Source organism: Zalophus californianus, chromosome 11 (genome assembly GCF_009762305.2).
Source record: "Zalophus californianus isolate mZalCal1 chromosome 11, mZalCal1.pri.v2, whole genome shotgun sequence".
NCBI lineage: Eukaryota > Metazoa > Chordata > Mammalia > Carnivora > Otariidae > Zalophus > Zalophus californianus.
Window position 1 is genome coordinate 21423219 of NC_045605.1, and position 18937 is coordinate 21442155.

At 44.4% G+C, this 18937-nt stretch overlaps 1 protein-coding gene across 1 annotated transcript; it reads right to left on the reverse strand.

Moving 5' to 3' along the window:
• Positions 1–1098: 1098 nt before the first annotated feature.
• LOC113915057 (sperm acrosomal protein FSA-ACR.1-like) lies at positions 1099–4360 on the reverse strand. Its single transcript, XM_027580759.2, has 3 exons — positions 4150–4360; positions 2677–2805; positions 1099–2496 (listed from the first exon to the last, which is right to left on the reverse strand). The coding sequence occupies exons 1-3, from the start codon at positions 4214–4216 to the stop codon at positions 2339–2341; spliced, it is 354 nt and encodes a 117-aa protein (XP_027436560.1). The 5' UTR covers positions 4217–4360; the 3' UTR covers positions 1099–2338.
• Between the last annotated feature and the right edge of the window lie 14577 nt (positions 4361–18937).

The following is an 18937-nucleotide window of genomic DNA, read 5'->3' on the forward strand; positions in this document are numbered from 1 at the left end:
GAAAAAATAGTGACTCATTATTATTAACTAAACTCCATGTTGTGTTCAGATTTCTGCAGCTTCCTGCCTAATGTCTTGTTTCTCTTCCAAAATACTTCATCTTTTTCATTCCTCATGTTTCTTCATCTCCTCTGGGCTGGGACAGTATTTCAGAATTTCCTTGTTTTTTGTAACGTTGATCATTTTGAAGATAAGCATGCAGATATTTTGCAGGATGCTCCTCAGCTTGGGTGTGTCTGATGTTTTTCTCACAGTTAGATTAGGGTTATGATACGATGGCAGGAGAACCACAGAGGTGAAGGGCTGTTCTCATCCCAGCCAACCAAAGGTGTATGCTATCGCCCCGCCGTATCACTGTGGATGTTAACCTTGACCCCCTGAGTCCTGTGTGTCAGGCCACGCCACCATAAGTTTGCATTTTTCCCCTTTCCATATGGTATCCTTTGAAAGCAAGTCACTAAATGTAGCCCATTACATCTGTTTTTAACTTTTCTGTTAACTTATCTGTATTTTTCAGATATTTTGCAATAGTTAGGATTTAGCTTGTTCATGAGAGTATGGCTAATAAGGCAGCTTTTAAAAGAGAAAAAGGCCTCTTGCTGGTCTGGCCTCTCTCACCCTGACCCATCCATATCTCTCTCTTTAGTACAGCAGGACCCAACTAGATAAGCTTAATGTAGACTGGAGTGCTTGAGTTGGGTTTTATGACTGTGGATGCTTATGGGGTTATTCCTGATGTTTTCAAGTTTAAGGACAAGGCTGTGTTCCACAATGGCTGATCCAACTGGCTGTACCTTTATCTCCTCAATTTCAGAATGGAAAAAAAATCCATCAAAAATATTCACATTTGACATTCTGAAAATAAAAGTCAGTATTGAAAAGATATTCTTAAGAGTTCCAAAAAATATTAGCTAAATAAAAATCACACAGAATGAATTTGTATTTGTTAGTTTATAAGAGAAATAAAACATTCCTCTTTGTTTTAATTTATGAATGAAAATTATAAGCTTATGTTAAATAAGGAATTTAACAAGACAATGGTCTCCATTTTTGTATCATGGCAGGTTAGGGAAAGAGAATGAAGGGAAGAGATAAGGACAGAGGAAATGTAATATAAAGGGAAAAAGAAGGAGAGGTCAAAAGAGTGGGAAGAATATATATAGAAGTGGTGATAGAGGTTTTAAAATACACATTGAAAAGATAATTAGGTGGTGACAAATATTCCTATAAAAATAATAACAGAAGCATTTTACACTAAAAAGAAGATACAAATCTTTCCTTGCCTAAGAACGTATGAAATTCACTGTTCTTATAAAAGATACTGTCCCACTTTCTCAGTTCCTCCCAAGCTCCTTGGAAGAGCTGCCCATACTCCCTATGTCCTCCTGTCACGGTCCCTTCATTCCTCAACCCTCTGCCATGTGACTCCTGTGCCATTTCTCCTTTCAACCTGCTCTGCCAATCACCTGCCGGTTGTCACAGAAAACAGATAGCGATGCTCCTCTGTCCTGGGTCCCCACCTGCTTCTGTGGCCTTCACCCACTTTCTTTTTTTTTTTTTAAGATTTTATTTATTTATTTGAGAGAGAGAGAGAGAATGAGAGACAGAGAGCATGAGAGGGAAGAGGGTCAGAGGGAGAAGCAGACCCCCCGCTGATCAGGGAGCCCGATGTGGGACTCGATCCCGGGACTCCAGGATCATGACCTGAGCCAAAGGCAGTCGCTTCACCAACTGAGCCACCCAGGCGCCCCTTCACCCACTTTCCATTCCCGTGGTCTCCTGTGTCTGTGATTCACCAGCCCTGCTCCCACTCCCCTCCCCGGACAATGGAAGCCATCAGTAGGTTCAGAGAATGTGCGTAGCCTCTAAAGCTGGTGAGTCCATCTCTGCTGCCGCAGGCCTTGGCACCTTCTTCTCTGTCCATCTGCCAGTGGGACAGGTTTTCCTGAGTTTTCCACTGACCCCTCCAACTCCTGATGTGCGAAATGGAACCCCTGCCCTGTCTGGGTACATCACAGTCACTCCTGAGTTGTGGGACTAGAAACCAGGCAGCCTGTCAGCCAGAGAAGCCAAGTGTTTGTGAAGGAGGAGGAGATACAGGGTGAGGAGAGCTGCATTTGCAGGTGAGATGACACCAAGGGTGACCAGACAGTGTCTGGTGTTGGGGGGGCAAGAGCCCGTGGGCAGGAGGGAAGTGAGGAGGGGAACTGGGAGGAGACGGGAAGATGTTGCGTGCTCCTCAGGAGCACATGTGGAGGGAGAGAGGCCCAGAGAGGGTCAAGGATGGCCAAGGATGGGGACGGGGGAGTGGACACCTCCACCAACAGGGGAAGAACAGTTAGCGAGGCTTCCAGTACAACGACTTCCCTCTGTACTTATTGCAGAAATCTTGACCTTTACAGCAAAAGCTTGAAACCTTCAGGTCCCCACGTATCAGTTTCCAGGACTTACACTCATTGGAGCAGTCCAGCTGAGTGTGGTTGTAGCGAAATCCATCTGGAAGAGAAGGACGCTCATACTCAGGGTCAGAGAGCAATAGTTGGAGCTCAAAGAAAGGATTTTCCCCAACCATGCCCAGTGTGGCCTCCAGACAGGGGCACATCACTCTCACCTTCCTGACAGCGTCAAGAGGCAGGCACCTGCTCAAGCCAGTAGACCCTGATTCAATGTCGTTACCTCTTATATTGAAATAGAATATATCCCTGGTTCTGCATCCTGGGCCTTCCTCCACGGTGCAGTTGCCTTTGCCTGCCTTACATTTGCCCTTTCTAAAAAGACTGCAGACCATACACGTTGTGGCTGGAGCTGTGGAGAAACAGACATGAGCCTCGGGTGGAATGAACTCAGGCTGAGGTGTGCTAGGACACCTTAGGACCCAGGAGTTTAGGGACACAGCATGACTCTAAATACTTCCTCCACACATAATTTGGGGCAGGAAATATTCCCACTAGGTTCCTTCCATTGGATATTTAGGGAAAAGTGGTCTTCCACATAGTGATCTCAAAATCTATTAAGGATAAATAACTGTATGTATACTTCATGAGTGAATTGCATGGTATGTGAATTATATTGCACTAAAACAGTTTACCAAAAATAACCTTGAGCAAAAATATAAGATGTTACCTGCCAGGTGATGTGAGAGATACTAGCAAGTGAGAAATAAGGATAAAAGGCATGGGTTCTGACAAGGCAAGTGAAATTTCCAACCTTGCACCGAACAACACTAAGTGATTATCTTTCTTTAACTTTTGTTCCCTAGGAGCCTAGCTGACCCCCTGCCCCCCACCGGTACCAGCTCTGTGCTCACGTGCTCATAAAAATCTAAAAGAGGGGGTGCCTGGGTGGCTCAGTCAGTTAAGCGTCTGCCTTCGGCTCAGATCATGATCCCAGGGTCCTGGGATCGAGCCTCACATTGGACTCCCTGCTCAATGGGAAGTCTGCTTCTCCCTCTCCCTCTGCTGCTCTCCCTACTTGTGCTCTCTCTCTCTCTCTCTGTCAGATAAATAAATAAAATATTTAAAAAAAATCTAAAACAGGTTACTATGTGAAGGGTCTCCTCTTAGCTGTGGAGTCATTGTGCAGAAGACAACCAAGCACTTGCCTACAGCCACCCTGGGTCAGGGTCACTGGGAGGAAATGGGTGAGAGTAAGGATTACACTGGCTTGATGTTGAGCAGGTAGATTTTAGTCTCCAGAGATCTCCTAGCCAAACGCCAAAATTTATCCAAAGTACCTACATGTCTAAGTGAAAAGACTGCTGTGAAAATATTGGTTCAAAATCAGCCATCTAATTACCTCTTCTGGCTCCATTACGGCCCCTAGGCTGCTTCTTTATAGAAAGTCTTGAGCTACCGTTGGCTCTGCTCCTTAGGGCCATCCCAGCCAGCCCCAAGGCCCTAAAGTGGGAAGAGCCCTCGGCCCCAATCTGCCCCAAGGGAGTGACTGACTCCACTCTGAGATCTTAGGAAGGAACCTGAACTCTTTCCCTGGGAGTAGTCGGGGTGGGGACAGCAGACAGAGACCTTAAACCCTTTGGGGGGGTGCAGATCATCCCAGAACCTCATCCTTAACCCTGTTCCCTCCCAGCCAGCTCAGGCCACCACCCTGGGGCTGCTCCCTCACCCCTGCCCGGCCGCCCCAGGGCCTCACCCACTCCTTGGAAGAACACAAAAGGGAAGATTGCCAGCAGCAGGAGCAGGAGCAGGGACTTGTCCATCTCAGTTTGGGACGGCAGCAAGATGCACAGGCTGGCTGGAGAAGGAAGCAGACTGCCCAGCAAGGGCGAGGACAGATTGTTCTAGAACCTGGACTTGACTGCTCCCAAGCTGTGGGCAGAAGCTTCCTTTTGTGTACCCACCAAGGCAGGTTTCACCACCGCCCAGGCCCAGGAAAGGCTCCCACAGACCTAGCCCCATTGGATACTTCCAAGGACAGAGGATGTCCCACGTGCCCCTCCTGTTCCCTTGAGACTGCCTCTGGCTGAGCGGGGGAGCTGCTGCTTGGCTGGATCTGCTGGGCCCTCAGCAGTCCCTGCCCCTTCACTCTCTGGACATCCCACTGTGCCAGGTCCAAGACAGGGGCTTATGTGGGCAGGGCTTTGCTAACTACCCATTTCCTCTGGGTGCAAAGTCCCATATGACCACCTCCCCACCAGTTCCATGGCCCAAGCCAGTCCTCAGCCTGGTGGACACCCTGCTTCAGGCCTCAGGTTGTGTTCATCACAGGAGTGGTCCGTACCTTCTTCTGTCCCTTCCCTCTCCCTATGTTGTGCTCATAGTTAGGCCCGTCTCAAAACTGAATCAGTGTTGACAGAGGTGGGGATAGTCATAATAGCAAATATTTACTCAGTTGAAAAGGGGATGAGGAAGGAGTAGAAAACAGGGAAACAGGTACAAACTTCCATTTATAAAATAAGTAAGTGATGGGGATGTCATGTACAGCATGGTGATGACAGTTAATAACAGTATTGTATATTTGAAAATTGCCAAGAAAGTAAATCTTAAAAGTTCTCATCACAAAGAGAAAAAACTTTTTGTAACCAGGTAAGGTGACAGATGTTGACTAGACTTATGGTGATCATTTCACAATATATATAAATATCGAATCATATGGTATACACCTGTTCTGTGCTGGTCTCAGCCTATCAATCAATAACCAGTAGTGTGGTTGGCCCATCCCTTATAACTGCAAAATACCCTTCAGCAGCAACCATCAGGGAACTTTGAAAAAAATAGGTTGATTACTTACAAGACCTGGACATGACACAACATACCTGGGGCCACACAGTGAGGGTGGGGGTGGGGGAGGCGAGCGCATGCACATGTCTGCTTTTCTTGAGGTTGACTGTGGGGTTAGGGTTTATTGGTAAGTTAAAACATAAGAATAGGAGATTGAAGTGCGGGAAGAGGAAAAAAACAAGTGTCACAAACAGTCAGTTATCAAAATCAACCAAGATCTCTTTTTTAAAAAAAATTTTTTTTAATTTAAATTCAATTAATTAACATATAATGTATTATTGGTTTCAGAAGTATAAGCCTGTGATTCATCAGTCTTATATAATACCCAGTGCTCATTACATCATGTGCCCTCCTTAATGTCCATCACCCACCCCATTCCCCTCCCCTCCAACAACCCTCAGTTTTTTCCCTATGATTAAGACTTTCTTATAGTTTATCTCCCTCTCTGATTTCATCTTGTTTTATTTTTCCTCTCTTCCCTGATGATCCTATGTTTTGTTTCTTAAATTTCACATATCAGTGAGATCATGATACTTGTCTTTCTCTGACTGACATATTTCGCTTAGCATAATACCCTCTAGTTCCAACCACGTCGTTGCAAATGGCAAGATTTCATTTTTTTGATGCCTGCATGGTATTCCATGGTTTATATACCACATCTTCTTTATCCATCCATCTGTCAATGGACATCTGGGCTCTTTCCATGGTTTGGCTATTGTGGACAATGCTGCTGTAAACGTTGGGGTGCAGGTGCCCCTTTGGATCACTACATTTGTATCTTGAGTATGAGTAAATACCCAGTAGTGCAACTGCTGGATCATAGGGGTAGCTCTATTTTCAACTTTTTGAGGAACATCCATACTGTTCTCCAGAGTGGCTGCACCAGCTTGCATTCCCACCAACAGTGTAAGAGGGTTCCCCTTTCTCCACATCTTCGCCAACATCTGTCATTTCCTGACTTGTTAATTTTAGCCATTCTGACTGGTGTGAGGTGGTATCTCGTGGTTTTGATTTGTATTTCTCTGATGCTGAGTGATGTGGAGCATTTTTTCATGTGTCTGTTGGCCGTTTGGATGTCTGCTTTGGAGAAATGTCTGTTCATGTCTTCTGCCCATTTCTTGACTGAATTATTTGTTCTTTGGGTGTTGAGTTTGATAAGTTCTTTATATATTGTGCATACTAGTCCTTTATCTGATAAGACATTTGCAAATATTTTCTCCCATTCTGTCGGTTGTCTTTGATTTTGTCAACTATTTCCTTTGCTGGGCAAAAGCTTTTTATCTTGATGAAGTGCCAATAGTTCATTTTTGCCTTTGTTTCCCTTGCCTTTGGAGATGTGCCTAGCAAGAAGTTGCTGTGGCTGAGGTCAAAGAGGTTGCTGTCTGTGTTGTCCTCTAGGATTTTGATGGACTCTTGTCTCACATTTAGGTCTTTCATCCATTTTGAGTCTACTTTTGTGTGTGGTGTAAGGAAATGGTCCAGTTTCATTCTTCTGCATGTGGCTGTCCAATTTTCCCAACATCATTTGTTGAAGAGACTGTCTTTTTTCCTTTGGACATTCTTTCCTGCTTTGTTGAAGATTAGTTGACCATATTGTTGAGGGCCCATTTCAGAGCTCTCTATTCTCTTCCATTGATCTATATGTCTGTTTTTGTGCCAGTACCATACTGTCTTGATGATTACAGCTTTGTAATAGAGCTTGAAGTCCAGAATTGTGATGCCACCAATTTGGTTTTCTTTTTCAACATTCCTTTGGCTATTTGGGGTCTTTTCTGGTTCTGTACAAATTTTAGGATTATTTGTTTTTCAGCTCTGTGAAAAAAGTTGATGGTATTTTGATAGGGATTGCATTGAATGTGTAGATTGCTCTAGGCAGCATAGACATTTTCACAATATTTGTTCTTCCATTCCATGAGTATGAACGTTTTTCCATTTCTTTGTGTCTTCCGCAATTTCTTTCATGGGTATTTTATAGTTTTCTGAGTACAGATCTTTTGCTTCTTTTTAGGTTTATTCCTAGGTATCTTATGGTTTGGGGTGCAATTGTAAATGGGATCTACTCCTTAATTTCTCTTTCTTCTGTCTCACTGTTGGTGTATAGAAATGCAACTGATTTCTGTGCACTGATTTTATATCCTGCCACTTTGCTGAATTCCTTTATGAGTTCTAGCAATCTTGGGGTGGAGTCTTTTGGGTTTTCTACATAGATTGTCATGTCATCTGCAAAGATGAGAGTTTGACTTCTTCTTTGCTGATTTGGATGCCTTTTATTTCTTTTTGGTGTCTGACTGCTGAGGCTAGGACTTCCAGTACTATGTTGAACAGCAGTGAAAATGAACCAAGATCTCTGACACAAAAGAGTCTCAGTGGAGGCAGGAGGCCAGGCTTTTGATATAGTATATGGCTGGCTATGTGTTTATTCCAGATGAAATGCCTCCTTGAAATGGATGCCTTGGCCATCAAAACTTAAGTCAGGCACTTGAGTTACAAAAAAAAAAAAATGAAAAATGAAAACAAAAAACCCCAGAAAAACAAATATGTTATATGCCAATTATATTTCCATTTTAAAAAATAATTTAAAAAGAAAATGGGGAAAACAAATTTTAAACAAATCATTAGAACTGTCAAAGAGCAGCTTTGTTCTTCCGTAGCATTGTTTTACTGAAGACATGCTGTTCTGTGCAAACTTGAAGAATGTCACGAGGATGATGCCTAATGTGATAGGACACATGGTTGGAAAAGGACATGGTATCACCTGGGGAATCAAGGCAAAGAGAGTGAACACAGAAAATAATGATCTGGTCAGACCTCCTTGTTGAAACTTATGCTCCTCGAACATCCTGCTGGTGCTTCCTAAGGAGAGGATTGTGGAATTCCTGTCGAATGATGTACCTGTTCTGTGTAGCTTGCTGACAATAAACGAACCTTCTTTTAAAGATTTAGGGGGATGCGGCCCCACTGGAAATTGTCCATGGCTGCTATAGAATGACAGTAAAATACAATGGAAGTGGTAACTGACTGCGAAGTCCCACTTGTATATCTGGGACCAGCCAGGAATCAGGTGGAGACCTCACAGGCTCAGTCTGTACCAGTAAAGGGTGTGATCACCTGACAGAAGAATCTACCGCCCTAGATTCCTGGATGGCCTTCCTTCATCTGCTCTTTCAGTCAAGCTTCCTCAATGCCACCCTGTCATGTCTCTCCCTCAGGTGCACAGGAAGGTTATCTGACATGGTGGAATTGTGCTGGATGGCACATGCATGTCGCTGAATGATGTGTTATGGATGTTTCCTGGCTTTTTAGGAGAGGAGACGTCAGAGGTCCATTAAAGATTGAGAGCTTGACAGATGTCACATATTAAATTTATCTGAGCCCATGAGGGCCTCCCTCCATACTCCTGAAGTTGGGAAAGAGCCTAATTCATGACTTCAGTCCAAGCTTACTTACTAAATTATTCCTTTTACTCCCAATGTGCCCCAGTCTGGAGGATAAATTATGCAACCAGCCTACTCAGAGGTGACCAGGCACAATCTCTCACCCAGTGCAGGAACCTCCTCCTCTGCAGCATCCAGACAGCCGGCATCCAGAACCACCACACTTCCAGGCCCACGTCAGTCCCCATCAGATCTTCCTGTCATGTGTCTAGGCTGAGACCCAACAGGGGAGTGCCTTGGCCAGAGCACAGACTCAGAAGTCAGACCCATCTGGGTTTGAAGCCTCATTCCAACACCAACCCTGGCTAGTTATTACTCTATAATCCCTCAATTTCCTCATTGAGGAAATAGGAACTATAATAGCACTTACGTCATTATGTTACTGGTTCAATTCTTCCTATTAACTTTCTGTTCAATTATTCACTAAAGAATCCAGTTAAGGAAAATTTAATTTAATAATCAGTACTAGGAAATATCACAAGCTTATTGTTAGTGACGCCTAGTCTCTGCCTGTGCGATCAGCAGTCTTAACTTCACTCCCAGCACACACACACTGACACACACATTCCTCCATATGGACATGCCCTTCCCCTCCCCCAACAGCACACAAAGGCCACAGCTACCTTGCCTCTCCCAAAGGCAGGCCGAGTCCCTGATCCACCATCTCCCATCACGTCCCTCCCTCTCGTTCGTGTTCTATCCCGGGAACCTGCTGCCACCGTCCAGCCCAATGACAAATTGTAGCAGCAAGAACCGGAGTGTTACTTTATGAGGCAGTGAACAGGCTGCCCGGCCACTGGCCCTTCATGGATTCCCAAATTACCACCGTGAACATGTGTCTTCTTCCAACGTGTCTCCTGTGGATTCCATGCAGTTTCATCGATGATGCACAGTGTAATCTGATGGAAGAGCCGCTTACCCTGGAATGCTGATTATAAAACCCATAGGGATAAACCCCCTGGACCCAGCCCCTAAATCTCTCCTGTCTGGCTGGCCCTGCCCACCCCCCCAGCACCATCCCCCACCACCACCGCTTTCCTCTCCACCATTGACACCGACCACGAATGCGCTCCAGCCATTCTTCACTCATTCTTCACCCATCACGGCTCAGCAGCCAGGACATCTCTGGTGTGATGTGGGCTTGGGGCAGGGAAGAATGCGTATGTGGTGGGGAGGGGTACGCATGGGGGCAGAAAGCACTAGGGAAATCAAACTCTTGAGTCTTTGTGTCCTTTTCTCAGATGACATCATTGTAAACTTTCTTTCTGAGGTATCAGGGCCAAGCAGGGAGGTGATAAACCATCCGTTACTCACATAGTGATTGGTGGCCTGCCGAGCTAGTAGCAAGTTTATGCTTTATGCAGTGACTCACAGTTCATGCACTGCAGAAACCAGAACTCAAACTACGTCCATTGCAACTATGCCGGCAATTCAGGTATATTGGATGCAAGCAAAGTGGGGGCTCCTGTTTGTGATGTGATGCCCTTCAGCTCATACTCGGTCTTCACACCTGAACTCGCAACTACCTTCCCAAGGCAAGACATCACCACCTGCACCCCAACAACGCCTGACCCCTGGTACTCTTGCCTGCTGCACCCTTGTCATACTACAGTGTCTCCTGAGCCCCCCCATGGACCTGCCTCTCTCCATGGTGGGATGCAGTGAGACAGGAGAGAGCACAGGGAACTCAAGGCTCTGAGAGCGTCAGAGTCCCAGCAGACATCATCATGATAAGGTCAGTGCCCCATTGAGGCCACGTACTCAACAAACACCTTTCTTCTCACTATCTGTCAGAGACCACTCCCCCAGGTTCCCCGACCTCTCTAAAAAACAAAACACATTTCACCAACTGGAGGTTTACTCTGAGGCACTCTCTAAACAAGGAAAGACAGCAGAGCCTGAGACTCCCTGGAGGAGGGGGTTACGTCTGGAGGAGGGGGTTACGTGTGGAGGAGCACTGAGCTGCTCAAAAGACACTGATAGTAGAAATGCTCTGTCCACAGTTGGTCCCTGCCCATCCCCCCCCCCCAAGGACTGGTGTAAGTTTTGTAAGAGCCCCAGGAAAGCTGGTCCTTGGAATGGTAGGCTGTTTAGGGGACCTCCTTTCTGAGGATAATGGACAAGCTGTTGGTGCTGAGTGTGATTCTGCTCTGGGGAGCGCTGGGGGGCGGGGATTCTTCTGGAAAGATTACACTGACCACCGAAGGAAGGGTTGCCTCTGCCACATTTTCATTGTCTTTCCATAAAATACATTAAAAAAAATAAATAAAATGCAACAAAAAAAGACTGTAATAGAGTGATCAACCCCCTCCAACTGGCCCTGGGACTTTACTGGTTCTGGCACCAAAAGCCTCATGTCCCAGAAAACCCCTTTCTTCCAGGCAGATCAGGAAGGTTTACATTTATGCACATGAAAATAAACCTGGAAGTATAGAGACTAAAATATTTATATTGATTAACCCTGGTTAATCACTGAACTAATCACTGGTTAATAGACTATCTTTTATTTTAATTTTATTATGCATGATCTTATATATATTTTTAAATTGTCTACAGCGACCAAGTTTTCATTTGCTAAATAGGAAAATTATTTTAAAATAATATCAATTCCTTTCCTTGGTCTGGACTTTATCATCATTTGGCCAACCCTGAACCTCTGGAATGGGACCAGACCCAAATCTACCCGTAAAGGCTGGAGATTTTGTGTTGGTGGTTGTTGCTGTTGGTGGTGGTACTCTTCTATTGGTGTAGAGAAATCACCAGACCCTAGCCTAGCCAGACTCGCCCATCTTCTGTTTCTGTCCTTTCTGATTCTCATTATTTTTAAAAGTTCACAAAAAACATAATCTTAACAACCTGAGCATAAAATATATATTCATGGAAACTTCTTTATGAGAAAGAAAATGTTTTAAACTAATTATAAGCACAAATGAATTAAAATGGGGAAAGATTAAAAAATAGATTCAATAATAAAATAAATAATAAAAATATCCTTTATTTCACATCAAGCCTAGTTTTTAGAAAGAAGGGGAAGTAGAAAGGGAGAGACAAAAGAACCAAAAAGAAAAAGAGAAAGAGGAGAGACTTGAAATGTGATAGGACTCAAGAAAGAAGGGGAGAGATAATCTAAAGGAAACTTAAAGATACAAAAAAAGGACATAGAGGAATAAAAACAGAGATTTATAAACCCATGAGATAGACTTTCTGCACTAATGCGAGGAAAGAAAAAGAGAAAAAAAGAAAACCATCTTTGCCTTCAAAGTGCTAAAATCTTTCTTCCTTAAAAAAAAAGATCCTTTGCTTCTGCACTCCCTCTAGCTACCATGCCATGATCCATTCTCTTCTCAATGTTTCCTTGGAGTTTCTGAAGTCCATACAAGATGGGAAAATAGTTCTAATGGGGATGTATGATGATAGAGCAACCAAACTCAGTGATGAGGCATTGAATTGGGGAGCACATCTATCACTAATCTTGATTTTAGAGACAAATGTGTTCCTGTCTCACACTGAGGTCTTTCATCCATTTTGAGTTTATCTTTTTGTATGGTGTTAGAGAATGGTCAAATTTCATTCTTCTGTATAGAGCTGGCCAATTTTCCCAGCATCATTTATTGAAGAGACTGCCTTTTTTCCACTGTGTATTTTTTCCTGCTTTGTCGAAGATTCTTTGACCATAGAGTTGAGGGTCCATATCTGGGCTCTCTATTCTGTTCCGTGGGTCTATATGTCTGTTTTTGTGTCGGTACCATGCTGTCTTGGTGATCACTGCTTTGTAATATAGCTTGATGGGACTGGAGGAGATTATGCTAAGTGAAATAAGTCAAGCAGAGAACGATAATTATCATATGGTTTCACTTATTCGTGGAACATAAGGAATAGCATGGAGGACATTAGGAGAAGGAAGGGAAAAATGAAGGGGGGGATATCGGAGGGGGATATGAACCACGAGAGACTATGGACGCTGAGAAACAAACAGGGTTTTAGAGGGGAGGGCGGTGGGGAGATGGGTTAGCCCGGTGATGGGTATTAAGGAGGGCACGTACTGCATGGAACATTGGGTGTTACACAAAAACAATGAAGCATGGATCACTACATCAAAAACTAATGATGTGGGCGCCTGGGTGGCTCAGTTGGTTAAGCGACTGCCTCGGCTCAGGTCATGATCCTGGAGTCCCGGGATTGAGTCCCGCATCGGGCTCCCTGCTCGGCAGGGAGTCTGCTTCTCCCTCTGACCCTCTTCTCTCTTGTGCTATCTCTCATTCTCTCTCTCTCAAATCAATAAATAACATCTTTAAAAAAAAACTAATGATGTATTGTATGGTGAGTAACATAACATAATAAAATAATAAAAAAAAGATAGAGACAAGTGGGTCTTCTGTGGTGGGAAAAACATTAAGATAAAAAGCCCATTTGAGCAGCACATAAAGAACACTAAGGACGCAAACAAATATGAAGGATGGCCCAAGGTTGCTGAAATGAAAGGATGCATCCCCCCGAAGCAAGACAATTGTGGAGAAAATTGAAGAAAGTGCACTATCAGTATTGATGGGAGAAACTTCGTGTAAATATTTGAAGAACATGCAGCCATCTCGGTGTGTGAAGGAGCATTATCTTTTTGATATCAGGATTATTTATTGCTAATGTAAATAGACATCTTTGTAAATAGTCATCATGAACAAATGTGCAAATCACTGAGCCATTTCTAAGCACATTTTAGTACCGTGTTTAGACTGCTATGGTAATGACAACTTTTGATTCTAAAAGCATACTCAATGGATACTGAACAGATTGTGGGAATATATATATATATATATACATATATACATATGTATATATATATATATACACACACTGGTAGTTTTATTATCCTGAGTCTGTCTATGATCTATCTATCATCTGTCATCTATCTATCTATATACTGGTGGCTATGAAAGTCTATCATGGAATAATATAGATTTTAGGGAGAACTTGTTTTCTTTTATATATAGATATAGCATTTTGATGATAGTATCTTTTTTTTTGATGATAGTATCTTTTAAAGTAGAAAGCTATTTGGCTTAGTCATATGTGAAATACTACTTTATAGTCTGACCCCTGCTATACCTCTTTTCTTTAGCTTTCTTTCCCTTCCCAAGAAACCTAGAAATAAAATATGAAAGCACAAACTTTAAATATACACAGTACAAAGTAAGTATATAAGTGTAGATGATACTGAGGACCATAGCTTGCTGGGTTTTGTGTTAGCAACGTGAATACCTGATTTTGCAGAAGCTATTTCGAGTGAGGCAGGGGTTGGCCTCTCCACAGCACTGGGGAAGCAGACCAGTCCCTTTCTCACCCTAACCAGGTAATTCAGGACAGCCCTGTTAGTATATTGAAAGCAATACTGGTATATATTTTCCTTATTTGATTGTTATCAGCATGGACCAGGTGGTCTGGGAAGAGGCATGCTTTAATATCACAGCAATTTTGATTTGTAAACCAAGAAATTAATTCTGTATTTACTTCATTGAACTTCATAATAGCAATTTTGGCCTGAAGATAGAGTGACATTTAGAAAAATCTTAATGACTGAGTGGACTGGTAACATTTAAAAAATAATTTGATTTGAACCAAAGTGACTTTATACCCAATTCTACATAAAATATCAGAGATCTAACTTTTTTGTTAACTTTAATTGTTCACCAGATGACTCAAAAATTGTTTTAGGGCACTAAATATCTACTGTGTATGACATCTTTTAAACTGGTATATAGGCAAATTTAATGATCAAACCACCATTCATAATAAAAGGCAGCACTTAAATTTTTTTTCAATTTTATTATGTTATGTTAGTCACCATACAATACATCATTAGTTTTTGATGTAGTGATCCACGATCCATTGTTTTCGTATAACACCCAGTGCTCCATGCAGTACGTGCCCTCCTTAATACCCATCACCGAGGTAACCCATCTCCCCACCGCCCTCCCCTCTAAAACCCTCAGTTTGTTTCTCAGAGTCCATAGTCTCTCATGGTTCATCTCTCCCTCCAATTTCCCTCCCTTAATTTTTCCCTTCCTTCTCCTAATGTCCTCCATGCTCTTCCTTATGTTCCACAAATAAGTGAAACCATATGATAATTGACTTTCTCTGTTTGACTTATTTCACTTAGCATAATCTCCTCCAGTCTCATCCATGTGGATGTAAAAGTTGAGTATTCATCCTTTCTGATGGCTGAGGAATATTCCTTTGTATATATGGACCACATCTTCTCTATCCATTCATCTCTTGAAGGGCATCTCAGCTCTTTTCACAGTTTAGCTATTGCAGACGTTGCTGCTATGAACATTGGGGTGCATATGGCCCTTCTTTTCACTACATCTGTGTCTTTGGGGTAAATACCCAGGAGTGCAATTGCTGAGTCCTAGGGTAGCTCTATTTTTAAATTTTTGAGGAAACTCCACACTGTTTTCCAAAGTGGCTGTACCAACTTGCATTCCCACCAACAGTGTAAGAGGGTTCCCCTTTCTCCACAACCTCTCCAACATTTGTTGTTTCTTTCCCTGTCCATTTTTGCCATTCTAACTGGTGTAAGGTGGTATCTCAATGTGGTTTTGATTTGAATTTCCCTGATGGCTAATGATGATGAACATTTTTCATGTGTCTGTTAGTCATTTGTATGTCTTTTTCAGAGAAGTGTCTTTTCATATCTTCTGCCCACTTTTTGACTTATTGGTTTCTTGGGTGCTGAGTTTGAGAAGTTCTTTATAGATCTTGGATACCAGCCCTTTATCTGTAGTGTCATTTGCAAATATCTGACGGTGGGCACTTCGTACTAGGGAGTTAATATGTGCCAGCCACTGTGTAAAGTGCTTTTCATGCGTTTTATCATTTGATCTTTACAAGAGCCATGGGAGGAAGTTTCCATCAACTTCTGGCTGTCAGAGGGAAGGAAAGGAAGCCAGGACTGGGCCACAGTGATGGTGGTGATGGTGCCAGTCCTCTGAGAACCCTCATGGGGCACTCATTTCTATTTTTTATTAATTAATTAATTAGAGAGAGAGTGAGCATGAGTGGGGGGGGCAGGCAGAGGGAGAGGGAGAAGCAGACTCCTCACTGAGCAGGGAGCCCAACACAGGGCTCGATCCCAGGACCCTGGGATTACAACCTGAGCAGAAGGCGGACGCTTAAAGGACTGAGCCACCCACGTGCCCCAGGGCACTCATTTCTAAAGTGTAAAATGAGCATGGGCAGATGCCTCTGTCACTTACCTGCTGTGCACATTCTACAAAGTTAATGAACCTCTCTGACCCATAATTTTTTCACCTGTGAAATGGAGGTTATAACCTCATTGCATTGGAGGGTTTATGGGGTGATGCCTAAAATCACCAGTCCAGCACTTGCCATGTAGTTGATAAGAAACAGCAGATACCTGTGCTTAATATATACCTAAAAGCTATGAACTCAATCCTCATATTCACAGTGTAATGTGGGAGGTGGCTGTGGTACAGAGAAGCTAAGGAGTTGCTCAAGTTCTTTAGGGCTCGTGAGAGAGTGGTGTGTGATTCAGATTCAGGCAATCTTCTTCAGAATATGTGGTCTTTAATACCAAGTCATACAACAACCAGAACATGTCCCTTCCCACTGTCTCCATCATATCTTCTCATCCCAATCAGCCCCAAGAAGGCAGAGGATGATCCGTGGGAAGCCAGTGTCTCTTGCCGGGCCCTCCTTATTTCTGGGACCTCCTCAGGCCTAAAGTGTCATTGACCTGGTGGGATTTAGGATCTGAGACATTTGGGAAATGATTTGGGGAGCTTTGCCAGCATCCCTTCCTTGTTATCTGGCTCACTATTGCAACAGCCAAGGAGTTCCCCTACACATGGTCTCTGTGTTCATTAGAGTTGCTATTGTCATCTATTCAGGGCCCCCAGGTGTCCCAGTGCAGACTCCCCCTTTTTCTTTTTCTCACCCCACCTAGCCTTGGGGTTTGGCATCCAGCCAGAAGAGCAGAACCAGACGACTGGGCTGGCTGGGGCTTACTTGGGCCCAGACGGCGTTTCAAAGTTGCATCACATCCCTTCTTCAACCACAGTTCATTTCTCTTGGGCCTCTTGTCTCTTAGGAGACAGTGAGAGCGAAGGCATTTCTGGAAGTTGATGTTTGCTCAGGAAGGATGGGCAGGATGACGTTTGGAGGAGATCCCTGCAAATCAGCTGAAGAGGTCTGGCTGCATTGGGACAGGGTTGAATGGAACGTGCTCCTTCACGTTCAAGCTATTGCAGTAGCTTTCATTACAACAGAAGAACACGTTTTTCTCCCCATTGGTGATGCGGACATATTCCACACATCTTTTGGGGCAGCCCAGGGTGGAAAACTGATAGGAGTATTCTGAAGAGCGACAGAGAGGCCCAGGTTAGACTTGGTACGTGAGGGCATGTGGCTGAGAAAGCAGTCCCTGCCTTCTCCCCGTCCCCTGAGGCAGAACCTGAGACTTGCAGCCCCTCCATACCAGGGACAGTCTCCTTCCGGGACAACTCACCCCATCCCCAACACCCCCACACCTTTACAGCAAAGGATCTGCCACAGCTGTACTGTCTTAGGGATTCAGTCACTGAATATCAGGGATGGCTGGGAATTTGGAAGTCAACCATAAAACCGGATCGTTGTATAGACGAAGACATTTGAACTCAGAGAAGGCAAGTAACGTGCCCTAGACTATTGGCTGAGTGAAGCCAGAGCTGGTGAGACTAGACAATTCTGACTCCAGATCTAGTGCACCCCCCCTTTTTATTTTGCCAGAACAATCATAAAATTCGATCTCCCATCGCCCTCCTTCTCCTGTCCTCATCTTACCGCCAGTGAAATGTTGAATATACACTTCTTTGGTCTGGCATGCAAAGTCAGGGTATCTGGATCGACAGGAACCTAAGTTCTTTCTGCAGTTCTTGCCAACAAATTCATCGCAGGAAGTGCAAACTGTCCCTGTAAGAACTGGACATTATGTGAGAAGTATAGGGTGAGACCTAGGCAAGCCAAGTCGTGAGGGGAGAGGGAGGGGTCATCACTGCTGATATTGAGACGGAGACCATGACCCTTGACTTTCCAGACTTCCTTCATCCATCCTCCAAGGACCCTCCCTGCAGAGCCCAAATTTATCAAGAAGACAGGTTTTAGGAGTCACACAGTTACCAGGAAGCCGTCTCCCTTCTTTCCAGGATCAGCCTGCAGCTGTGGCTTCTGAAGGAGACACTGATATAGGCATTTCTTGCTGGTAGGGATGGGCATGGTTGGCTAAGAGAGAAGACCCAGGGTCCAGTGGGGGGAAAGAAGGAGGAGGATGTCTCTTCTGAATTATTTATCCAGACTTGGGTCTTAGTTGAAAGAAAGGGTGATGTGGCTCTCTACCTTGTCTATCTGTAGACCTCAGTGATTCTGCGTCGTCCCTCCCCCTCACACCATTCCTAGAGTGAGAGTTTGGTGAAGCTCCTGGACAGCAGCAGTAGCAGGGTCCCCAGAAGAGTTTCCATGGGAGTTGGGAGGGGAGTTTGCAGCAGCCAGAGAGGCTCAGGGCCCGGACACCATCAACCCTGTCAGGACTTTCTAGGACATTACTCCCTGCACCCATCCTCCTGCCCCCTCTGCCTCCCTGCCATGGGGCTCACCCACTGTGGAAGACCAGCCCAGAACCAGGATGGCTCCTGGAAATAGGAAGAACAGGAGCCAGTCCATGTATGTTGAGGAAAGGTTGATGAGGCAGGCAATCTAGCTCCAAGAAGGGCTCGGCCACGGAGCACAAGACAGGATGTGGGACGGAGAAGACGCTGTCTCTTCCTCTGTGAGTTACATCCTGGTCTGTGAGAGGTGCAGTTCATTTACCTGTCCGGGGAGGCCCTGCCTCTGAGAGAGTGGGCATTGTGCCACCTCTTCCCACTCCACAGCCAATGCAGGGCCTCAGCCAAGAAACTTGCACAGGAAAAGGGTGACCTTAACTCTCAAAGGAAGACAGGATAGCGACCACCTCATCCCAAAGAAGGCAAGGGATCTCCGTGAGGCAGAGATGGAAGCCACCTTCAGATTCTACAGTTTTTCTGGCTACTAACTGCCCTCACTGAGCCCTGGCACCAGGCTTTGCCCCACAGGCATGCAAGTGCGTGGCACACTCCCGTGTTGTGTTGGATTGCTTGATTCAGCCAAACCACATAACATGGTTATAGGACTCGATTACTTTCAGAGCGTTTCACAGTATAGTCCACCTAATACTCTCAAACCCATTCAGAGGAA